This window comes from Sciurus carolinensis, chromosome 12 (assembly GCF_902686445.1).
Source record: "Sciurus carolinensis chromosome 12, mSciCar1.2, whole genome shotgun sequence".
Taxonomy (NCBI): Eukaryota; Metazoa; Chordata; class Mammalia; order Rodentia; family Sciuridae; genus Sciurus; species Sciurus carolinensis.
Window position 1 is genome coordinate 102,779,515 of NC_062224.1, and position 25,859 is coordinate 102,805,373.

Sequence of the window (25,859 nt, forward strand, 5' to 3'; positions counted from 1 at the left end):
TATAATAACAATTCAGCGAATTGCTAGCAAACATCTTCTCCACTTCCGGCCTTAATTGTGCATTATTGACATGGAAATGGGGCAGGCCAGTCATACTTCCTTTTTACATGAGTGCTTAAAAACACTGGAACTCTCTTTATACCATTCCAGCTGGAACCAGGAGGCCCCAAGATGTGAAGTTCAGAAAAGGGAATAAACAATCCAGGAGGATGTCCAAACACAGCAGCAGTAAGTGCAATCCCAAGAGGAAGAGCCACTCAAGCAATGAATGGGTGTGCCAGAGGGCCATTTCTGAGCTAGAGAAATGTGTCCAGGTGTGGTAGCTTATTTTCCTCAACAATCAGCTTTCATTGAAATTCAGAGACTCTTATAATGAGGTAGCATCATCATTCATTCTTCACTGGTGTTGACCTCTTTAAAAAAGCAATGTTCCCCTTTCCAAAATTTCTAGAATGTAAGAATTGAGACTCAGGGCTGGGGCTGTAGCTCAGTGGTAGAGCACTTGCCTAGCATGTGCAAGGCACTGGGTTTGATCCTCAGCACCACATAAAAATAAACAAGTAAAACAAAAGTATTATGTTCATCTACAACTAAAAAATAATTTTAAAAAATTGAGAATCAGACTGAGCGAAAACCATCAAGTAGTTTATCAACTTGTTTGGAGACTTCCCACCCGCTTAGAGAGCTAAAGCAAATTCCACTAGAACCCAAGAAGAGATTTCACTTCTCCCAGGCCCTTACTGTACTCTCCATATGTAGCTCGGATCCGAAGAGCCGTGAGGTTCCGCAATAACCTTCGATACTCAAAATAACTCAGCTGGGGGCTCCAATTACTGCTCGGATGTTCATTTAACCTACATAATACAAAAAAAAAAAATCTGTAAAAATCCAACTCGTATCACATGGCTACCTGCTATAAATTATGCCTGGGCATGTAGAAACCACTGAGGCCCTTGGTAGTTCCGCTTAGGGGATGCAGGACTATGAGCTTTATCTCTTCCTAAGCAGGAACTTGGAACTTTCTCCCCCAGTGGGGAGGGCGAGTTTAAAGGAAGAGACAGAGGGCAGACAGTATGTAAAGTCAAGCTCCAGGGGTCATGCCACCTGAAGCAAAGTTGATCCCAAATCCTCAGACACCACACGGTATCCTGGGCCATGCAGAACCTAAATTAGAGACATCTTTCAGTTCCAGAAGTTCTGATCCTCAAGCACTACTGTACTTTTTTTGTTTAAAAATGACTGCTTTGTCATCTGAGCGCATCTTAATTACTCCTTTCTAGAAGTTTCCATCTTCTATATTGTCCACCATCTAATACTTCTTAATTTGGCATTGGAGTGTCTCACTGCCTCCTGTTGCTATCCTTGTGCTCCTATTTTTAGTTTGGTTTTGTTTGTTACTGGAATCTGCTTCCAAGAGCAGCTCTACCCCTTTTGTTTCATTCATTGATTAGTTAAACAAAAGTTGACTGTGGAGTTGGCTTGGGAGAAGTTCTGTGAGGCTGAAGGAGAAGAGAGCTGGGGAGATGAAGGGCATTCAGCTGGGGGAGTTGGTGGGCAAGCAGTTATGAAACAATGGGGTGCGTGCTCTTACAAAAGCATGCCCAGAAGGCCACGGACACGCACAGGAAGCTGAAACTTCGCCTGGGATTCTGAGAAGGGCATTACCAAGGAAGAACTGGTAGACCGAATCTCAAAGAGAAAGTTCACCAAGCCATGAAGGTCAGGTGGACATTCCAGGGAGGAAAACTGTGTGTGAACTCTTAGACTAACGGGCACTCAGAAATGTAAGTACCTGCCTTGAGGGTTATGGGCTCTGGGTCTGCCTCTCTCCATTCCTATTACCTCTGCTCTGGCTTAGGCAATCCCCCTTGGGTGAGCCACTGTGAATGTCTTCTGATGGTCCAGTTAAGGACCCTACCTGAACCATCCTCACATAGCATCTGCACCCGTCTCACAGCTGACATTTCTCAGTTACAATCTCTCAGAGGCTTTCTACATCTTTCCAGCATAGACAAATCTAAGCATTTTGACATACAAGACCACCATGATGGGTCCTGTTCCAGCTTTCTCCGTCTCATCTGCCCAATCTCCCCAGTACACTCTGTGTCCCAGCTGTAAGCACTGCCCGCCCCTGTTAGTATACCTTTCCACAGCCCCTCATAACTTCACATTGGAGGCTGCCTGATAACTTTTCCTGCTGGAAAAGTCCCATGCATTTTTCCATTCTCAGCCCATAGATTGCCTCTTCTATAAAGCTTTTCTTGGCTCTTCTAGATAGAATAGGCTCTTTCCAAGACCCCATGACCATGTTCTACCACTAAAGCAATTATCGTACTCTATTATGTTTGCTTTTTTTGTGTGGTCCCAGCACCTAGTGCATGGTGGGCAAGTGCTCTACCACTGAGCTACACCCCCAGCCCTTCACGTTTGCTTTCTGATGTGTTCTGTATCCTACTAGAACATGAGCCCTACAGGACCAAGACCATGCTCCATCTTTACCTCCCAGCCTCTAACATAGAACCGAGCACTTAGTGGGCACAGCTGCCTTCCCTGACCTCTCGAACGCGCCAGTGGAAATCCTCCTGGTATAAGTAGAGTCTCCACAGACACAGCCCCACCCATGGCCTCACTGTGACCTCTTTCTCGGATGTCATTCCTCACAGCATTCTGCCCCCCACTTCATGCTCAACCACCAGGAATTTCCTAAATACACAAAGCTTCCTCAAGCATGGTGTTATGTTTCAGAAATGTGGTGTCCCCCTGAAGCTCATGTGTAAGACAGTGGAAGAAGGTCTAGGGGTGAAACGATTTGGTTATGGGAGCCTTAACCTAACTGATCCCAGTGATAGGGATTAACTGGGTGGTTACACTAGGCAGGCAGGGTGTGCCTGGAGAAGGTGGGTAGCTGGGGCATGCCCTTGGGGTATCTTGGGCCCTGAGAAATGGAGTCAGCTCTCTATGGACTGAGACCTCTGAAACTGTCAGCCCCAAATAAACTTGTTCTTGTCAGGGCTTTAGGTAGCAACAGCGAAAACGCTGACTAAAACACATGGTATTTCCTCTTCCTCGTTAACCTCCCGCCAGCTTTTCTTTCCTTTGAAGCTGCTCTTCTCTCTGCCCTGTCCTCTCAGGAAGCTTCCTTTGATCCTCTACTGTGGGTCAGTCATGCCGCCATGTGTGTTCAAAGCACCTGTGTTCCCCCTCTCCCTCCACCACTTGACAGTCTGCTTTGCTATCATCTGTTTATTTTCTCTCCCATTAGCCCGTCAGCTGCTTGAGGGAAGGAATCATGCCCTGTCTTGACACAACACCAGGCCTGCTAAGTAAAACATGCTCAGAAAAGCTTGTGGACTGAAGGAGGAACTGAATGCGTGAACCAAGGGCTTGGACAGTTTGCCCCATTTGACCCTCTTGAGCTCTCTTCTCACCTGAATGTGTAAGTCTTGGTGATTCCACAAGGCAGCGTCTTGCTGAGGGGCATCAAGGGAGCGCTGATCCGCAGACCAGCACCTTCCAGGATGACATCGTGGGCAGACGGGTGTCTGCCTCCCCTGTCCACACGGTAGTCGAAAGACAGGCTTTGGCCATAGCTCACCTGCTGATTTCCAAGAAATTTGGCTGTGAAACAGAAATTTTAATAAGATTAGTTGTGAAGCTGGGAAGGTAAATCCAAGGCTGCATCAATGTGGGTGACCTCTGATGAAGTCTTATGTTACCCACCCCACCCACCTGGGTCACCCTGACAGAAGTTGGTGCACAACACTGGACATGATCATACCGTTTGGGCTGTGAAACAGTGTTCATTACTGAAACACTAAAAGGGCCTCGTTATGAGACAATTCCATCTATTAAAGCCAGGCTCTATGATACACAAGATCCCACCTAAATCAGCAAGAGTGCCATTGGTTATATAAAGTCTTGTGATTGTAGAAGACTTTCATGAACATCATCACATTTGATGCAACAGTTCTTGAAGGCTGGTATTCCCATCCCCATTTAAGAGTTGAGACATCTCAAGTTCAGAGAGGTTCCTCACCCAGGAATCACTTCTTGGCCAAGGATATGAACCAGAACTACAAGTCCAGTCAGAACTTTTCCACCCAGACACAGACCACTGGTTGATATATGAATCTGTAATTGTTTATATATACATACACATTTATATATATATATATATATATGTACATTTATATGTTTATATATAAAATGTATACCTATATATAATATTTATATAGAATATAATATTTATATTTTACATATATAGATTTGAATATATAATAAGTTATAATGTTTGTTGTTATAATTATATACTATTCATATATTAATTATAACAATTGTATAAGCTTTAAGAAATGTTTTGTTTTTCTTTTCCATCAGCTTCTTGATAGACCCATAGATTTGACCACACTTTTTTGATTTCTTCTCTTGGTGGGAAACCTAGAAACTCCCATTGATTAAAGTAGTCACCTCAGCCAGGTCTGACCTCCAAGACACTCCAGAGTGCTGTGCCTTAGGGACTTTATTAAATTGGGCTTACGCTCCAGATGCCCCTTGGAGACACCACTGCTCTGAACACTAAGTGATGTGGATTTCACATATTATAACTGGATTTTTCTGTCCTGACTTCCTATGCTTCTGAAGCAAATATTCTCCCTCACATACCAGGAGCCACAAAATAGACAGGGTCGGATCGTCGGGCTGAGCTGTATACGTCCCTGTGGCGCTGCGACCAGTGGAGCTTTGCGGGGGACCCGTTTCTTTGGACAGCCTTCCAGCCATCAACATCTGAAACACAAATAAAACCACCGCACTGGAGACAAACCCGCATCATCCATTGAGTTATGGCAAGACTGCTTGCCAAAAAGTCCTATTGAGGTAAAAAGTGGGGTTTTCTTAGTGTTTCCACATTCCTTCGCAGATTTTGAAATTCCCCGTGCACCTCTGCACTTGGGTCTCAACTTCACTGGCTCCACCCCACAGCTGCTTTAACTTCTCGGGTCTGATCTTGTGATAAGAGAGCATGTTTTCATCTGCTTTTAATTTGTATCTTTATTATAGTTATGTAAACAAGGTCTGGCCTCAGTGAGGTGAGAGGGTCCATTATATTCAAAGAGAAATGTGGACTAGTTGAAATAATATCCATTCCCCATGTGTTTACAGTGCGCTGTAGCCTGGTAACTCATTTTGGATACATTAGCTCAGCCGATGTGTGGGAAAGCAGTGATTAGCGAATGTGGCTTCCAGGGGATCTTCATAAACTCCCAATCCACATGAATGACTCTTTTGTGATTCTGAAATAGATGTGGGTAGGAGATAAAAAGCTAGTCTCTTTTAAGTTATTTGCTAGTTATGCCCACGCTGGTGTGAGTGAGCCATTCTACTGTGACTTTTTCAAGACATGGGGGTTTGCTGTATCGCCCTGCCAAAATAATGAATATTTAAAACTAGGAAAGAGTTGATAAAGATGATTTGAGACTCCATACTATGGATGGGGAGGTGCTTGTCTGCCGAGAGAATGGGGTGCCTTACCTTGACGGAAGGTGGAGGTGATCATATGGACACTGTAGTCCACAGAGCTGCGGCACTTGGCTGAGTGTCCATAGCAAAAACACTGGGTACAGCCCTCAGGGTTCCCTGCATCCAGATGATAGTAACCTGGGCGACACCTGCATTTTAGAACCCAGGATGATATAATAGGTTATTTCTTATTCCATGTAGAGAAGACGGTGGTTGATTCAGCCTCTTTCTACTCTCTTTCCCTCTTGGCCCTTTTAATTCTCAGAGAAGGAAAATGGCAAGATTCACACACCACCTCCACCCAGAACTTCTGATGACTATCACCCTCCCCCAAACAGAAGAGCGTGAGGAATATTCTCTGTTTCTTCCTATGGTGCAGCAGAATCATGTTTGCCTTGATGGTCTGGAAACTTAGCGACTGACCCATCCTTGGCGATGGACAGCAGTCAAATGGGTGAGACAGGGAGGCGTGGGGCAAGGACGTGTGGAGCAGCCCTGTCATGAAGCAAGGGTTTAATGGGGACAGAGTGAGGACCAGGAAGGGCCAGGCTCCTGCCTCAGCATCAGCTTAGCCATCCTGATCCACAAGACCACTAGGTGCTGATCACCATCCCTGCCCTGCATACCCAGGCTCTGGCCCACGGGGGAAGGGGTAAGTGAGGACAAGACAAAGGAAAAGGATGGCTGGAGACAGTCTGCAGAGCACAGTGCAGGCTTGAACTCCACCTCTGCCCCCTCCCAAGCCCTCCGTGGCTTCTCCAAGGACCACTGCTGGGCAAGTCTCGCACGTAGGAGCTGCAGAAGGAAGGCAGGGAAGCTGGGGGGGACCCATTTCTCCCTTCCAGTCAACTGCCTCCTTCCAAATGAAACAAGGAGAGTTTCAATGACCACTTACTTAGCACTTATGTGGTGCCAGGCACCTTATGTATACTCTCATTTAATCCTATAGCCATAGGAGATAGACATTGTTTATTCCAGTTTCCTAGATGAGGAGACCAGAGAGGTTAAGAACCTCATCTGAGATCAGTTGTTTGGTAAGTGTTTGAGTCAAAGTCATGTCCATCTGCCTCCAAATCACGTAGTCAAAGCCACTGGACATCGTGTATCAGGGGGACGTTCATTGTGCAACATCCCAGCAAACAGACTGGCTCAGAAGAGTGGATGCTCAGAGGACAGTGATAAATAAGCAAGCTCTGTTTTCTCTCTGAGAGCAAGGGTAAGAAAAAAAAAAATCATGTGGCTTCTACAACAGAAAATCTGTAGGTTAGAAAACAAGAAAGGAAGGGTCACATGGAGGGATTGGAGGGATGGAGGGATGGAGTGGAGAGGAAGGATAAAGGATGGGAGGAAGTCAGGCAAAACTAAGTGGTGGTTTTGAGGAATGCAGCAGAATTATGAATGAATTCAGTTATGAATAATGCATACCAACTTATGAGTGATGCACACCAAATTATGAGAAAAGCAAGGAAAATGATTACCATAAAAGCCTGAATAGCAGCCACTTCTAGGGACTGCTACTGGCATTGGGATGGCACATCTTTAGCAGAGGTCTACTGATGGGTGGTGACATTTTTTTTATGTAACTGTCTAATCTGTGTTGGATCTGAAATGAAGAAGGCGCTCACAATGTGGCTTCTCTCTTACCACTCGAGCTATTGCTCCTTGTCCTCACCTCAGCAGCAAAGAACCCCTGAAGACACAAGTGAGGAATGTATTTGGCATTTCCTCTGCCCAGGTAGAAGAGATTGGCAGGGTGCCAGGAGCTGCCTTCTTACTTTTAAGGAAATGAGGAGGAAGCGTTTACCTCTGGGGCCAGCCTCACTGCCCCTCTTGTTCTGAGCCTGGCGTGTACTTAAGGAATGTCCTGCAGTCACAACCGCGGGTGGGAGGCTCCCTGCTGTTCCACCTGCCCTGACATGGCGCAGGCCCAAAGGGCTCTTACCTCATGCCCCGGCTCATGTGTGTGCATGTAGCCACCATCCCAGCCCGGGCCACTCCTTTCCAGTTGACGATGGTTATATATGGCTACACGCTGTGAGATTCCCTCTTACAAGGATCTTCCCAACATGCTTAATTAGGCCAGCCGTTTCCCAAGACCAGGCTGAGTCACGTGGTCTCATTATCGCATACCACCTTATATCCGCGCACCTGGGATTCAAAGCCAGTTGGCAAGGGGACTCTCCGAGGCCCCTGCCTCTGTCACAGTAGAAACAGAGAAGGGGCCCAGGGCAGAATATGGAGTCCAAGAGTTTTGGAGGCTCCACTGTATTTTTTAAAAAGAATGAAACAAAACCATTTTCGAGGACAGAGCAGGAGGAAGGTCATCAGCTTGTGGCCATCCTTTCTCCATAACTGCACTCAAGGATTGACTCCCATGCCAGGTGCCAAGGTTCCTCCCTGATGTCTGCAGAGATGGTGCACACAGACCTGTCACAGCGGTCTCCGGTGACAGATGACTTGCAGACACAGCGGCCGGCGTCACAGGGCCCCGCGATGCCAGCAGGATCACAGTCACACTTGGAATCTCTGGGAGAGAAGAAAGAGAAAATTAGGGATGGGCTTCCAAATGCTTCACCACCGGACCCACAAAGATGGCCCACTCACAAGCCAGCGTCACCACGCTGGGCAAGGTCTTCAGCGAGGCTTCTCCTAGCGATCCCCGTTCCTACGGATCCCTCTCCACCCTCTAAGGACACCGCCATCTATGCCGGTACTGCCCACAGTGTGGTCTAGGGGTGGCAGCCAGTCCATGAACTGTTTGCTACCTCTCCCTAACAAGGGGCTTTTGCCAGAATGCAAACCAAGTTCATCACTAAACTATTTAGTTTAGTTCAGTTTGGTTGACTTTTTTTTTTTTTAATACTGGGGATTAAACCCAAGGGTACTTTACCATTGAGTTATACCCCAGCCCTTTTTTTCAATTTTTCAATTTTAAGACAGGGACTTACTAAGTTGCTCAGGGCCTCCCTAAATAGCTGAGTCTGGCCTCCAACTTGTGATCCTCCTACCTCAGCCTCCTGAGTCACTTGTATTAAAGATGTGAACCATGGCACCCAGCGCCAGAATCAAATCAAAGCACTGAGAATTTCATTAAGAGTCCTGCTACTAATATAAAACCAAATTTAACTAAAATTCAGCAGTTCCTCTCCTAAGTATATATCCAAGGAAAATGAAAATGTATATTAAATCTCTGGGTTCAATTCCATGGGTCTCAAACTAAGGTCATTGTCTTTTCCCTATTGATGGCTTCACCCAAATCCTGCACAAGCCTGGAACTTCCTTGGCTCCTCCCTCTCCCTCACATTCCCTCTCCGATCCCACCCTAGGTTCAGTTAGGCTCAGGGTCAGAATTCCTTTCCCAACTTTGTCTCTCAGTCCTCACGGGCTCCTCCTGTGTTCCTGCTGACCTGGACCGTTGGACAAACAGCGTCTCTGTGCACTAAGAGCCAAGGATTCTAAGAGAAATGGGAAACAGCCCCATCCTCGTACAGTCTCAAGTCAGAGCAGATACATGGACAGCAACGGGGAGAGAGCACAGTGGCCGCTGCAGCCGCCCTGGGACACCTCTAGTGCCTCTTCCCACTCGAGGCACTGGGTACCGAGACGAAGAAGACAAAGCCATAGCGGGACTCCCATTTTAGTGGGAGGAACAGAAAAGCAAATGCAGACAGAAGATGAGAGACCTGAAGTAAAATGAGAGTCAGAACATAGTGGGATAAGGACGCGTGGGGGAGGGCCCCGCAAGACCATCAGGTGGACGGGAGCCCCACGAAGCGTGGCGTGTCTTTGCAGAAGGAAGGGCGCTTCAGGGGTGCGGGGTCACATGCTCCTGGCTCCTTTGGGGAAGGGAAGGCAGGGTGCTGTGGCTGGAGCGTGCAGCCTGGGCTGCAGGTGCAGAGGGTAGGGGGATCCTGCGGGCCCCTCAGGCCTTCAGAAGTTCCCGGCTCCTCCTGGGCGGGAGCTCAGGGAGTGCTTGGAGCAGAGCGATCAGATCTTCTTCACGTTTTAAAAGGGCTGCTGAGAGGGCGGGGCCTAGGGCAGAGTCTCAGAAGATGATCCAGGAGGTCAGGAAGGACCGGAAGAGAAAAATCTGTGCAGAAGCCCAGAGGTGAGGGAGCTTGGAACAACAACAACTAGGGCAGCGCAGAGAGACAGAAGGCAGAGCCATCTGGGCAACAGGAAAGCCATGTTCCCAAATCAGGAGCATCTTCAGCCCTTTCTCCTCAGAGTCAAAGCACACTGTGGCCTGTGTGCTACTACAGGAGAATGGCGTCTTTCTCCTTTCTGTGAACTCAGAGCTTGAAGTCGCCTAGTTTTAGAGAATGCCACCCAATGAACAAGTCCCACTGCTTCGGAGCTTAGACACAGCCATCACGGCAGCCAGCGGCAGATCTCAGAATCCAGACAAAACCAAGAGAACTCACAGGGGTGAAGTTCTCCTAATCCCTGCCTAATACCAAGCAACCCCCCAAAAAGACCCTCAAAATGAAGGCAAAACCGGAGGAGGAAGGCGAAACTGGAACTTGTATCCAAGTTACTCACCAAAAAAGACATCGACCAGATCCAGAAATGATTTCTCTATTGTAAAAGTAAAATTATGCGCTCGAGGTCAAAGATCAGCAGCACCAAGCCAGGGAGAGTCCTGGGAATGGTCCCTGGGACCAATGGTTCAGGCAATTCCTCGGACTCATTCACAGGCTTTCAATACCAGCAAGGGTCCGCAAGCCACTGGCCAAAGGCCCATCTGGACTCTTCTCCTGGCTGGCTTGCCAAATTGTTACCAAACCAGGCCCTTTTTGCCCACCATGCAATATGCCAATCACTGAACAATGTGTTTTGTCAAAGAGAAAGAGTTTTTGCACAATGTGGCCACGTTTGGCAATGGGGAGCAGAGACAAATCTCAAACTCACCTCCCTGAGGCTAGAGTTCAAGGATATTTATGGGTTGAAGAGTGGGACAGGAGATTGGAGGTGAGGAAGTTTAACTTTAGAGACTTTGATCAGCAAAGCGGGTTTATTCAGGTTTCCCCTCAGTCTTCGCGATTCCTTTGCGGGTAGCCTTCTAGCTAATGCTTTACTGCCAAACTCCCCTCCCCTAGCTCAGCATCTCTGCAGACTGGCTATGATTTATGACATATTATTCCCTATCTTCTTCCAAAAATGAATTTGAGAGACAGAGAATGTTACAAACTAAACGGGACCAAGATTATTTAGAAGTTTTTCTATAGCAAGTTCCTTGACAGCAGAATGGGTCCCAGGTTAGAATGTGATGGACTCTGTCCCTCCATCCTCGTTCTTTACAGGAGGCAAGGGTTGGGGTGAAGAAATCGGGTTCAGGAGCCAAGAGTTTGAGCTTGAATAGCAGGCTCACCCTCCCCAGTCGCAGGGGGTAGTGTAGCTTCTCATGGTTTAAATTTCTGATCTTTACAATGAGTATAAATAACAATCCCAATCCTGAGCGTTGGTGTGAGGAATGCATTAGCTAACCCGCACGAAGCACTCAAAACAGTGTTTAGCACACTATAGATGCTCGGTAAATGAAAGTCATCGCCAATGTGACGCATTTATCATTATTCCCATAATGACAGCCAGGGTGGGGCAGGGATGCGCACCGTTGCCTCTGGTCTTGGGTGCACCCAGCATCAGTGAGTGTGTGGAAGCCTGGCAGACACCGGTCACATCTGTCTCCTGTCACACCTGGCTTACAGCTGCACCGTCCTGAACTGTCACACCGGGCACTAAGAGAACCTGCAACACACAAGGTGGGGGAAAAGGGAAAATGAAAAGAAAACATGTAACTTATAAGGCATTAGGAAGCAGCCATCACCCTACGGAAGCTCAATACACCAAGTCATAGACAGCCCCCGCTGCCTTGAAGAAGCATTTCACATCAGCTGAGCATTCTTCCACCCAAGAGATGGTATTGACGGCTGAGGATGTCATCTTTAAGAACAGAAAGGAAATCACTCATCAAGTCGACTTTAGTCACACATCCGCACTGATGTGACATTAGGGAGCATTAGCCCACTGCTTTTCCAAGGCAGTCCATCAAGACTTTGAGATCTCAAGAAAGAAAATCCGTGACTGAGCACATCTGCCTCTCAAGAGTGAGCTCGTCTCAGAAAGTGAGGGACAGTCTCCCTTAGCTCTGACCCGTTAGGGGTCAGTGCTGTGTGGCATGTCCTTTTAAAAGTTTTTATTAGCGCATTATGTTTACACATGATAGTGGGATTCACTGTGATGTATTAGCACCTGCACGTGGCGTAGATCGATTGTTCTGCTTCACTCCCCTGTAACTCCCTCTCCTTCCCTTCCACATTCCCTCTCTCTAGTCCACTGGTCTCGCTTTTATTTTCACGGGGTCCCTTTATTCTTTTTTTCTCTCTAGCTTCTGCATATGAGACAAACACGATACTCCACTCTCTGAGTCTGGCTTATCTCACTTAGCATGATGTTCTCCAGTTCCATCCGTTTTCCTGCAAATGATATAATTTTGTTTTCTTGAGGGCTGAGTAAAGCTATATCATGTAGCTATACCACATTGTATTTACCTATTCATCTGTTGATGGGCACCTGGGCTGGTTCCATAACTTGGCTATTGTGAATTGTGCTGCTATACACATAATATGCGAATTTTATTTCTTTAGGAAAAACACGAAGGAGTCCATTCCTGGTCTTTTGAGGAACCCCTACTAATCTCCTTAGAGGTTATACTAATTTACAATCCTACCAGCAGTGTATAAGTGTCCTTTTTTCCCTGCATCCTCATCAACATTTATTATTTTTTGGGTTCTTAGTGACTGTCATTCTAACTGGAGTGAAATAAAATCTCAGCGTAGTTTTGATTTTCATTTCCCTGTTTGTGAAAGATGTTCAACATTCTTTCATATATTTGTTGGCTGGTATGCTTTTTAAGAGCACAAACAGGTCCCTTCACCCAAAATATCTCCACCTGCCTGGAGAGGGGCACCTGGCCCTCGCCCCTTCCTGAATGCATCTCAGGGACCGTCACCTTGTGCACTGGCCTGGTTAGTGCCTTAGAGGGTGGCTCTTACCACTCAGTTTTTCAGGGACTTGCTCTTAGTTGCAAGTGCATCCTCTCAAATTGAGCATTGAAAAATGAGAAGCTCTCACAGTAAAAGAAAAAAAGAAGCCACTGTGGAACGTCACCAGTGACCCACCCATGCCTTTGGGCCCGCCCAGTCCAAACCTCCATCTCTCTCACTTGGGTTCTGCCTCCCCCAGCCTCCTTCCTCGCCTCTCCACACTCCAGTCTCCAAACCGAAGCCAGCGTGCTCTTAAAAGTGTAATCGGGATGATACTTTGGTGAAGTCCTTTGGTTGGCACCCCACTAGCAGCAGAATCAAATGCAGACTCCACATCCTGGCCTGCAGGTCCTGCCTCTCCTCCCTCATCTCTGACACTTGCTCACTCAGCTCCAGCCACCCAGCTCCCTCTCCTGTTCCTGGAAGGTGCTGAACTGCTGCTCTCAGCACGTTTGTGCTTGCTGCTCCTCTGGAACGCTCCTTCCCAAGCTTCTCCTGGCTGGCCCATTGCAACACTCGGGTGAGACTGAACGTTACTTCTCCGGAGAAATCTTCTCTGACTCCTGCATCTAAACAGATGTCCCATCTCTGCTGTGGTCCTTGGCCTGGCTTTACTTATCACAATTCCTGCTTAGGTTGCAACACAGTGGCTGACCCAAAGCAGGCACCCCGAAATCTGCAGCATGAATGTGTGTAGGCCAAGGAAGAGGGAGGGGCTTTTGTGATGGGAGTTGACAGAGAGCTAAAGGACCAGGGGAAGGCTAGCTAGTTTTATAATTTCCCTGCAGCTGGCAGAACTGTAAAATAAGCCATATATTTCAAGTACCTGTGATCATTAGGGTAGCCATAATCCACACAGCCCAGAGAATATCAGCCAGGAGCTATATGTTTGTTAGTGAGTTTGTTACTTATCTTTCTGTGAATTTTTTTTATAGACATCAAAATTCTTGTAGTATTTTATTTTATTTTTAAAATTTTTTAATTTTTTAAATTTTTAAAAATTTTTACAGACTGCATTTTGATTCATTGTACACAAATGGGGTACATCATTTCATTTCTATGGTTGTGCATGGTGTAGATCCATACCATTCGTATAATCATGCATGTACATAGGGTAAGGATGTCTGTCTCATTCCACCATTTTTCATACCCCTCCTCCCTCTCATTTCCTTCTACATAATCTAAAATTCCTCCTTTCCACTAGTAGATTGAATTCAAATCAATAAATGCATTGGCTTTATGCCTATATAAAGGCTTTTATGAGGCATGTGGAACATGAAATAAATTAGTCACCCTCACAGTAACAGTCGGTGAACCGTCCATGTCACCTCTGCCAGGCTTGAAGGAGAGCTCTGTAATAAGAGTATAAACAACGTTTTTTGAACACTAACCACACGTGAGGTTTTGAGCACCCTCTCCATGTTCGCTCATACTACCTAGTGGTATGCAGCAGGATGACAGGTCAACTTTTGGAGACTAAGGAGCTCTCAGAGGTGCAGGCAGCCAATGACAAGAGCATCCCGCAGTTCAGATACTCCGGAGCAATCTGCAGATAGCTTGAGAGGGCAAGACTGGCTTGCATCTGCCCACGCCATGATGGCCCGGGCTGGGGAGCCTCAGGGGATAGAGGAGGGAGACACAGTGAGAGCCCTTGAGGATGCAGAATGAACAGGTGTGGGCAGCTTTGGGGTTACGGATGCTGAGGAAGAAGAGACCATCTGGATGATCCCCAGGTCCACAGTGTACAACCAGCTGGACTGAGATGCTATTTGCCAAACCAAGAAGGCCAAAGGAAGAGCGGGGCCCTGGCATGAATTGTCAAGTGAAGGCAATGAGCTTAGCTTCAGACACATGAGTTGGCCTTCCCAGGGGCACACCAGGCGGAAATGCCCTCTGGGGATGAAGATGTAGGAGCCCTCGGCACACAGGCTGACTAGGGAGCCTCGGGAAGCAGGAGGTCGCTCTGGGGGTGCTCAGAGAGAGGAGGGGGAAACTGTGGACAGAAATGGCACCCCACGGACTAAGGGAGAGGATGTTTAGAGAGGAGGAAGTCTCAAGACAGAGCCAAACCAAGCAGAAGAACCGAGGCAGAGGCGGTCTAAGAGGTCAGGAGAGGAGTTTCAGAGCTAGAGGCCCCAGGATGCGATCACAGGGAGGCTGCTGGGTTTGGAGTGGGGAGACCACCACTCACACAGCGGTATGAGTGGCCAGCAAATGGAACTAAGAAGGAAAATTCCTCTTAAAGTTATGCTGCCATTAGATTAAAGAAGTCTCTCTGTAATGAGATTTGGTTGTTTTAACATAAATGGATGTTGATTTGGCAACCCAGAAACACGTTTTTTTTCTATTCACATGAATAATAATTATGCTTTCAACTTCAGAATATTCTCTCTGCAGTAGATTTTTAGAAGTGAACTACTGTAAGAATAATAAGAAGAGCCTTATAAGGTGGAAAATACCATGCCTGGCTTTGGGTTTGGCCCAACTAGCCCCAGATGGTATTCTACAAAGCGTTCTTCTGAGAAGTATTAACTGTCACCCCAGGAAAATAAGTATTCTGTGGTCAAGAAATGGTATAACCCTAAATCTTTCAGAGATTGATGACATACTAATACATTCAGGAGGCAAAAAGCTTCTCAATCTTTTTTTCCTTCCAGTGCTGGGGTTGGAACCCAGGGCCTTGAGCATGCAGGCAAGCACTTTACCCCTGAGCCGCACCCTGGCTCTCACTGAACTTTTTAATGCCAGGGTTTCTCAACATTATTTGACACCCTAAGGCAATACCTATTATTATCTTAAGGGTCACAGTGTTCTGCGGGACACTGTCTAGAGAACACTGCTCTAGAGGAAGCTGGGGAACCGGAAAAGAGCCTGGGCTTTGAAGACCAGCAGATCTCAAGTCATGCCAGCTCTGGCTCTCACTAGCTGTGTGTCCTTGGGCAAGCTACTTCCTTACTTCTTTTAAATGATGATGACAACATAACACTTTCTAGGGTTGTTGGAAGACTATGAACAAATATATTACAAGGTGCCTTATTCAGAGTCTCACACACAGTAAGCGCTCAAAAAAATGTAGTTTATCATGAACTAATAGATGAGCTTATTACCTACATTATATGGTTTACCCAAGAGGCCCCCCTTCAAGTTTTCAAAATTGACATGTTGACTTTTGTAGGCTCTGCGAACATGACTTATTTCATGATACAAAACTTTCAGAATAATAATAATTGCACTGGGTTTTCAAAGTATCTCATGAGAATAAAAACAACTGCCCAGATTCCTACATTATAAACTAGTGTTAGGGAACATAAACAATTGGCATAAAGAACAAATTAAGATCTTCTTGTTTCAATAAACAATAATTGAACCAATACACACTTTCAGGGCTTATGTAGATAGAGTCCACGTGAATTCAAGGACTCAGAAAGGTGTTAAAAATGATTGATATTTAAAATTTAGCCCAAGAGTTTATTTCCTTTTAAGAAACCTTAAAAATGCATATATATATGTATATATATACTTACATTTAAAACATGTCTTATAAATAATAATTCAAATATTATAATATGAATAATCCCACTACTAGAGTCATAGATATATAAGTGATAATAAAACTAAGAGAATAAGTCCAATATCAGTGATGTCCACACAGACCTCAAGAATTTAGGTGTCATGGGAGGTGAAATTATACACACACACATGTAAAATTTCAGAGCATCTGCAAAACCTTATCAGGGCTTCAATATGTGGCTATGAGTTAAAGTCACTCGCTCCTGTTGCTCAGCCCATAATGCCACTACCTGAAAAAGAGTCTCACTGTAGAACATACGAGAAATTGATGTGAAATCCAAAATCTGCCACCACCTTGGAGATTAGTCATGCTGTTGGTTTCGTTTGCCATACACGGAATGAGAGGCTGCTTTTGCATTTGAAACTGAATGTACAACAAATTCGCTTGTCAGCTGTGACTTCAAAGGGGAAATTATCTGCAGCTGATTGTGAGACTGAGCAATCACACAGGACATTGTGTTTGTGCCTCTGGTTTACTGATGGGCACAGCTGATGGGGAGCAGGAGTAGCATGTGGTAGGCGCAGTCTCTGCCACTAACCTGTCACTCAACCTGGACAGGTTAGACCCTGAAGCGTTAGTCTCTTCGTCTTTATAATGGGGGATGCAGGACATGTTAACACATATGGGCTGTCAGGCTATTATGAGAACCAACAAAAGATACAGTATGTGAAAACGTTTTTGAACAGTGTAAAATATTAGTCAGGTCTTAGAAAATAACTTCCATGAAGTTTTCCCTGGACATCGCCTTTTAATCCCTTCAGCTTTTTCTAATTTTTTTTCTTTCACAATAGGGAATGTTTCCAGAAAAAGGACCTGGGTTAAACTTTAGCTCTGGAGTCACTTGCTAGGAGACTTTAGGCCACTGGTTCACTTTCTAGGTCAGTTTCCCCACTGTTGAAAAATATTTTAAAAACATTCACTGCCAACTGGGAGATGTTAATAATAAGGTTAACAGATAGTTTCAGACCAAATATATGACTTTTACAAGCCTTCCTTCATGCTGGAATGTAATTTTTAAAAATGCCAGTGTTCCAGGAGATTGGTACCTTGACCTCCATCTTAATTACACCAATTACAATCAACTCCAATTTACTTATTGTCCACCAGGTGCTAACCAGGCGTATTTTCTTTCTGCCAGACACCGATGTCTCACCTTTCCTCAGATGAGGACAGTGGAGCAGGGAGAGGTTATTGAATGTGCCCCAGATGACCCAGAGGTAGCAGTAGTGCCAAGATTTGAACGGGATCCAGGCTGCCTGGCTCCAAAATCCGCCAGTATCCTGTACTCTACCATCTCTGGTGTCAGCGCACCAGGGCATGAACCGTCGCTCTGCCCCTTTGCTATGCAGGCTTCTTCCTCTCCCTCTCCAAGCCTTTCCTCATTGGTAAGACGGAAAAAATAGCACCACCCCCTTTGGAATGTCATTTTTAATGATTAATTAATACTGGATGAAACACACTAGTAAAGGGCCTGGCCACGCTGGCACACACACACACCAGCTGTCATGGCTGGGAAGTCATCGCTGGCTCCACCACTTGCTGCCAGGCGGTTCACGCAGGGCCTGGGTGCCTATGCTCTGTGGCAAAGGATAGAGCAGGCCCCCTGCTACTGGGTAAGCAGAGGCCTCCACCCTAAGAAGGAGGAGATGATGAACCCTTCCTTACCCTCTCTCTTCGCCAAGACTCCGGTCTCCTCTGGAATTACAACCTTGCCTCAGGCTTTCCAGAGGAGCCGGCGAAGTCTCTAATCACACTCTGGCCGACCACTCTGCTGGGACGAACCCACTCCAGTGACTCCCAGAGAAGCGGCGTATTCTGAGTGGTTATGGGCTCCTCACAGGGGTTAAATGCTCATTAAAGCGGAGTTCTTTTCCTTCAGGAAGTCCTTTGATTCACAGGGAGAACTGCTAAATCCAAAAGATTCTGGCTGCTGATTCTACACCACAAAGCTAAGCAAATCTGACCCAAATCACATGGTAATAGCAACCTGGGTGAACTTGGAACTCACTGCTGGGGCATGGTGTATATCATCACAGGTCACCCCAATTTTCTACATGACACATTCAACCAGCAACTCATTTGACTTCACCAAAATCTGCCCACTTTTAGATTCTTTCAGCTGCTGCTATGAATTGGTTCCTGGGAGCTACACTGAGTCATGCCAGGCAGTACAGCTACCCCTTTAAGTGGATAAGTATTTATCATGCCTTTAAACATTTTCTAGCAAAGAGAATAAACAAGGCCAAGAAAGATGATAGACCAACAAGACAACAGCAACATCAACAACAACTCAACTTATTCACCAAACGACCTGCCTCTCCTTGTTTATATTGACTAACTTATTTTTACTGTCTGCTCACAATAAACACACCTAGAGTTCTGTGACCAGAGTACTGGGTGGGTCACTTAAAAGAAAAGCAACCAGCTCTCCTATCAGCCCACCTCCCCGCTAGGAGCTTGCTGTTATTTTATTTTCTCTTATAAACACCCCATGAAAGACTCTGATCTTCCTACTGGCTCGTCCCTCTCTCTTGGGATTACCACCTCCTATGGCTAGCACGCAGCCAGGCCGCAGACACCGATCTTTCGAGAACCTATTTTCCAAGAATTTGGGCAAAGTGATGGTTATGGATAGGAGGGAGCATGGCTTCAAGTCAGCAAGCTTCCCTTGTCCCCAACAGCTTCAAAGACTGTCATCTGCCTGAAGAAGTTATCATGTGACCCTCAGCACTAGAATTCAAGTCGACATGGTCCAAAGACCCCAGCTGTTTCCACCAACCCCAGCTTAAAAGAAGCACCTTTCCTTTCAGGTGAAATGGCTCCAAACCCGTATCTGGAGGACTCCCATCTGTTCTGGAAGCTGCACGTCTCCCGCGTGGCCTGCTCGCCTCCCCCCTCCCCTTCCTCTTCCTCTTTCCCTCCCGGCTCTTCTGCAGCCGCTCCTTCCCCCTCCTGCTCCCGCCCCTCGCCCTCTTTGCCTACCTTTGGGGTTGCAGTTGCAGGGCAGGCAGCGATCTCTGCCTCTGTGGCGGTAGAACCCTTCCCGGCACCGCTCACAGTGGACGCCATCGGTGTTGTCATCGCAGTTGAGGCAGCGGAATCCATTGCCCGTCTGTCGCTGAAGCTCCTGGTCGAAGATGCACTGCCGGGACTTCCCATTGCAATCGCAGACTAGGGAAGAGGGGGAAGGCGTCATCAGGAAGACCGGTCAGGAACATTCTCCCAGGTGTTTTTAGTCGTCGTAGTAGAAATGATGATGGGCGCTACCAGCTGGCGTAAACTGCTCAATGCAGGAAGGACAGGGAGTGAAATGGGTCATCTGGGGACCATGAGGACTCTAGCTCCTCCCAGAGGAAGCAGCTCTGACACAGTGCTGGTGGGTGGCCGTCTGGGAGAACGTGAACTCAAGAGTCACCAGGGTCCTATTCCTTAGAGGAACCAAACGTCTTGAATGATATGTTCTTATGCAAAAATTATGATATAAGTATCTGCAAGGAATTCACTTTAAAACACTCTGTAATTCCAGGCAGCATGTTGAAGGGCTAGAGAAGACCTGAGGACTGACAGCTGAAGACTTGGGCCCAACTGTCTAACAGCTGATGATGTTCTGTATTCAGGATACACAGCACCTGTCCCTCCACTGAGGTCAAGCCTGGGGAGTCAATAGGACCGTCTGGACAGGTATCTCCTCCTGTCCTCACTCATGCCCTGAATGTCTCTCCCGAGCCAAGCATCACAGAGAACCACAGTCCGATGATGAAAGAGCTCCCCATGCCTCTAGGAAAGCTCATCCTGAAAATGTTCCTAAGAGACTCACAAACAACTAACATCTTCGGGTGGGACCTAAACAGTCAATGAGGTGACACAAGGAAGACGTGGCCCAGCACCTGACACACAGCGGACACTCAAGATGTTTCAGTCATGATTTAGAAGAGAAAGACGCTGGACCCTGAGGTGGAGGGAGTGGGTCGAGACCAGTGCTGCTCTTCCCTGGGGAACAACCACTGCCGCTTTCGGAACCTAGTTTCTTCTACAAACGTAGAGCGCACTGCCTGCCTCCCGGGTCGTTGAGAGGATCCTGAGAAAAGAACCCTCGGTGCCTTTGCCTGTGTGAATCATGCCTCCCGCACATTGCTCTGAGGAGAAAAAGGCAGCTCAGAGAGGGTGAGGAATGTGACCCAGCGGAGGGCTGGGACCAGAGCCTCTAGGATGCCAAGCCTACTTCCTTCCTCCATGCACCCACGGACCATGCGGCCTCAACCAGAGCCTGTTAGAGTGCCCAGGGCTATGACCTAACCAGAGTGCTGACCATAAAGTCAACAACTGTGCCCACACGTGCTAAGCAGCTGCCCCGTGCAGAGCCTGTGTCAGGATCAGGACCAACAAAGATGATAAACTGAGTCTAAGGGACTTCCTAAGTGCTGCCTCTCAGTAGTTTCTAGAACTTTCTTCTGCTTCTTTGAAAGCCATCTCAACCAGGGGAAGTCAATAACATCTGCCTGGAGCCCACCGTGTTTCTAGGACTTCACATTCGTCAGCTCAGTAATTCTCACCATAACATTTAACATGTTATCCTCACTTAACAAACGGGAAAACCAATACTTAGAGAAGGTAGTTGTCTTGCCTAAGGGTACCCAGCTAAACGCAAAGATATAATTTGCTCCCAGGTCTGACTCCAAAGCCCTCTCCTCTCCATTGTATCTTACTTCTCAAGAACCCGGTTTAGCACTGCGTGTAGGCATTCCTATGAATCTCAAACAGAGGCTCCTGCAGCCTCCCCTGTCCTCGACTGGTAAAACGGCCTGCCCCTCCCTCGGCAGCACTGGTGTTACAAGTCACTTTTATAGGGTCTCACATCTACCTCTTTCCCTGGGATTTTCACCACCTAGAAAACAACACACACACACGCTTGCACGCACCTACTTTCTTTTCATTCATTTATTTACTCAATAGATACAAAGGTCAGACACTGACAAGCTCCTGCGTCAGTCAAGCCTTCCAGTACCTGAAGACGACCGTGAAACCTCCTTAGTTTTCTCCTCTTCAGGTTAAGCTGGAGACCTGTCACCTCCAGGTCTCTCAAACATTGCCTGTGTCATGATTTCTAGGTTCTTCTTGACTCCCTTCTTAGCAACAAACCCTAATCTTCAATACCCTTGTTAACATGATGAGAACTGACTGGAGTACTTTAGCGTGGTTTGAACAGCTCAGCTTGTAACAGGACTAGATATTTTCATTCCAGGGATGGAGACTAACATTTCATTAAACTTACAGCCTATTAAACTTGCACTCAATTTAAACTCCCAGGGCTTTTTCACGGAACTGGTGCCAAGCTGAATCTTTCCCAACAAATGCTGTGAAACTGATTTTTTTTGGACTCCAACAGATGCACCATGCAGCTGTCATGTGCTGTGAAATTTCTACCAAGGAAACGGTTGTTCCCATTACAAGGGCTAAATGCACCAGTCAACGGTCCTTGAAAAGTTCTTCAGCTCAATCGTCCAGTGAGCCCATGCCCTCCCTGTTCGGCCTGCCTGTTGGGAGCAATCTCAAAATACCTACAACTTTGTGTGTGCAATTGGGGTGGTACTGGGGATCAAGCCCGGCGCATCAAACATGGTGCATGCTGGGCAAGTGCTGTACCACTGAGCTACACCCCAGTCCTTTTTATTTTATTTTGAGACAGGGTCTTGCTAAGTTGCTGAGGTTGGCCTCAAACTTGCCATCCTCCTGCCTCAGCCCCCCAAGTAGCTGAGATTACAAGCAGGCACCACCTACCTACCTCGCTACTAACTACAAACTTTTCATTGAGCCTTTCTAACTCAGAACTTGCTTTTTGCTAATAATATTTAACTTCTAAAGATAGCTCATGATACATTTATTCAGGGCAATATTTTTAAAATAGACAAATTTGTAACTTTTTCATACCACTTTCTTCCTCTTCCGTTCTTTCTCCTCTAAAGCTCTACTTTGAAAAAAAAAAAAAAAATGGGTATTTTCTTTTAGATTCTCAGCCTCCAAGCAGGGCACATTATGTTCTACCAAAGGAGGTCCCTAGCCAGCATCTCCACTCCAGAACTTGCCCACTAGGTTACAAACCTATTGCCAAATTTCCCTTCTCCCCAAATGGGTTTCCCTTAAACCAAGGGCTATATCACTGATGAGGGCACATAGGGGTCTCATGTCCAGGACTGTATTGGCCTTGGGAGTCTGCAGGATGTGAGGATTCCAAGAAGATACCCTCTCACCTCGCCTGCAAGGCTTTGAGGTTACCAAACTGCACTGGGCTCAGATGCGTAGTTACCAAGCTGCATTTAGCTCAGTATCGAGTCTTCCACGTTCACCCTCCAGAGAGCGAGGGCAGAGTTAGTTCACCCCCGGCTCCTTTTGCACAGAATGATTCTTTTCATCATTGATGGCTATTTGAAACATGTTCTCTCTCAAATCATCTCCCAGGTTTAGCCTAATTTCCCTAATCCAACTACTATTAATTCTCATTACTTTGAAAACCAAACTTTTATATTTTATATCCTAGAATATCCCTGCACAATGAAATGTGCTTAATAAAACGAACATAATACAGTTTGTGTGTGGTCTTATCCTGGGACCAATTCCTGCCCAACTGCTACCAAGAGCTCCCTGGTGGCCCAGGACATTACCTGGCTAGGTGTGGGGCCACAGGGAGCAGGGGAGACAGACGGTGCCCAAAGGATTCCAGGAGAGGAAGCCATGGGGTACCGGCTTCCACTGCAGTCAGGGTCTCCATTTACATATTTTAAAGATGAGGGAACTCTGGCTTTGTGTGTGAGAATCTACTGATATTTAAATGTTGGCCAAAATTTCCTTTTCCATTTGCTTCTTGAAACAAAGGTGTGTCCAAGGGCAAATCTCTGCACTTGACTCTGCACTTCTAACAGGCAGAAAATTCCAGAAAATAAAGCCCTGGATACCACACAGAACCGGTTTCATAGTAGCTATTTAGTTTTTTGTTTTGTTTTGTGTTGTTAATGAACATTCTTTTGAACTCTAGGAAACTTATAGATGTGTTTCTACAGTTTGAAGAACTTTGTGTCTTCACCTATCTGGACAAGCCTTTAAAATGCAAATACAAATTTTTAGCAGTATCTCCCTTCCTCAAGGGCCCTTCTTCATGGGGTCCCAGCTCAGAAAACAACCTTTTTAAAGTAATTTATAATTTGCCTGGATGCATAAACCTAAATGCAAGCCCATGATACATTCTAAAACAAGAGGAAATCCTCCCAATGTTTTTATTATATTTTGTTCCTTTATGTTTAGACTTAATTTTACATCTAGAATTTTTTTTTTCATTTTTATTTTGTGAATTTCTTGCTTCCAAACTTTGGGCCAGCTGTAAATTTCATAAATATCTTGTCCAGTTTTCTTCAGGGAACCTTGACACAAAAGCAAGTAATGGAATACAAGGACATCTTGGACATTCCCCAGGTCAGCTGTGAGCCATTAACCAACAGAGCTTTCATTTATAATAGAAGCTTGATTGTTATTTGTTGAGCAGCTACTATGTGCCAGCCCTGTTCTAGGCACTGGGATACAGCAGCAAACAAAACCAGTAGGTGTCTCAGCCCTTGTGAAGGTGACATGAGATTTGGGGAATGGATGAATAAGGAATATATAGAGAGAATATTAGAATGTCAAGGAGAAATGCAAAAAACAGCATTTAGCGAGGGTGGGTGGGTAAGCTGGAGAGCTGAAAGTGCTATAGGCTGAATTACTACATTATTTCTGTACTGATACTTGTCTGGCTTATGATCTTTGTCCACTTATTCATTGAGCACACTGATTTTCTAATAACTGTTCTGAACTTAAGATCATAAACTATTTGTTTATCACTTTGTTGCAGATTTTTTTTTTTTATTCCCCTCTGGTAAATTCTTTTCAAGTACTTCATGGATAGATTTTTGTTCCATTGATTCTTACTTCTTCCCTCATTCCTTCATCTGTCCTTAGTCAATAAGACGTACACCTAAATCATTCACTTGATAACCATCAGTTCTCATCTAACGGGGAAGCTATAACAGTCTGCTTGGACCCTCAGATTTCATGAGCCAGAGGAGTTCAGAAAAGAGGGTTTTGATGTTTAATTTTGCCAAAGAAGTTATTAAATACATATACCTATTTATTTGGTGTTGTCAAACACTGATTGCATTATCCGTATTTTTCTATTTCCCCATAAGGGGGCCTGGATCCAGGACCTGGCATTAAGATATCACTGCATCAGAAGATACAGAAATAAATCCAACTCGAACCCTGAACAGGCCCACACCTTCATTGGGTCAAGGAATCAAAACAGGCCAGCTTCCCTTGTCCTTTCACTGAACTCAGGATCATGGTGCTAGTTCTCTTTTTGACAATTCCTTCATACCACACTCTTCCCAAACCTCTCATCCTATCCTCTCTCTGTCCCTCACTCCAACTCCCCCGATCCTTAACTGTCAGCCAGGTTCGTCCCACAGCTAAAGGAATGCAATTCATCAGGTTCACCTCAAGCCCCACATAAGCACTGCTGAAATGCAGTCATTTTATGCAGATTTTTGCATATTCTGTAAGTCTAGTAAAGTGTGGGTGGTAATTGTGTCTGGCTGCACGGTGTGTTGCTTTGCGGCTTCTTCGGCACTTAAGTATTTATTATAATAATGACTATAATAGCACACGGTTGCTGACCCTCAAGGTGCTTCTTAGGAAAGACTGCCAGGATCCGCCCACTGCCACCCACACTCCCGGGAGACTCAGATCAAAGGAGTTCGGATGCCTCTGTAAACAAAGGAGCCAGGCGAGCAGAATCCCTGGGCTCCCACCCTCACTGAACACACGACTCCAGCAGGTTGGGACAGGAAGCAGAGGGGCAAAGGCTGTTTCCAAGCTGTAGACTTGGGAGAATGAAAGGAAACAGAAAATGTTTCCTAGGGCTGGACGTGGGGCGAGGCCTTGGAGGGATCGCCCACCAATTAGAGATCGTGGAGAACTCATTTTAAATTTCCCATCAGAAATATTGCCCTTTCAAGGCAAGCAGTTACCAGAAACTGTCATGACCTGGCATAAATACAATCATCTGTATCCAGCGGATCCTCTTTCTATTGTTCTAAACTTAAAAACATGCTCTTTTCCACCAAGGTGATCTAATTCCCATCAATTTGTGAAATCGTGTACTTTTTAGAACTTTCACAATAATAACAAAATAAAAAGTCCAAAGTCATTTCAAAACTCTGAAGATGCGGTCCATGCCAATGTCTTCCAACCTATTTCTGGCCTCTTCCTCTCTCTAGTTCGCTGGGCTCCCCATGGAGCCCTGCTGGAATCTCAGGAGGCACCAGCTCTTGGCCACCTGGGCCTTCAGGCTTGCCCTGCTCCGCTCTCCTCAAATCCCTTCTCCACACAGCAGCTGAGTGTTCTTTTAAAGACTGTGCATTTCCTTTGGACAACCTTCCAACAGCTCCTCCCTTCTCTGAATGCCCAGGGCACTCTGTCCTCACCTCTCTCATAGCATCCACCACTTTCTCTCCTGGATCATAATTACTTATGTTCTTGTTTCCTCTTAGCATCTCTCACTTCAGTATTCCAATAGTGCCAAAGCAGAGGTTTACTGTGGTTGTTGGAGGGATGGATGCGGCATTCACGAGGGGTAGAGGAAAGAAGGAAGGGAGGCAGCAAAGGAGAAGGGAGAAAGGCAGGCAGTCTGCCTCTGAGAA

General features: G+C 46.1%; 1 protein-coding gene across 1 annotated transcript in view; it reads right to left on the reverse strand.

The window, feature by feature from the left end:
* Window positions 1–25,859, reverse strand: part of Lamc2 (laminin subunit gamma 2) — a 57,857-nt gene that overhangs the window by 20,102 nt on the left and 11,896 nt on the right. The window contains exons 2-8 of the mRNA XM_047521350.1: window positions 19,117–19,305; window positions 11,130–11,265; window positions 7,945–8,043; window positions 5,530–5,666; window positions 4,663–4,785; window positions 3,429–3,618; window positions 742–854 (exon numbers count right to left, since the gene is read on the reverse strand). Coding sequence (XP_047377306.1) covers window positions 742–854; window positions 3,429–3,618; window positions 4,663–4,785; window positions 5,530–5,666; window positions 7,945–8,043; window positions 11,130–11,265; window positions 19,117–19,305 — 987 coding nt within the window. The remainder of the gene's footprint in view (window positions 1–741; window positions 855–3,428; window positions 3,619–4,662; window positions 4,786–5,529; window positions 5,667–7,944; window positions 8,044–11,129; window positions 11,266–19,116; window positions 19,306–25,859) is intronic.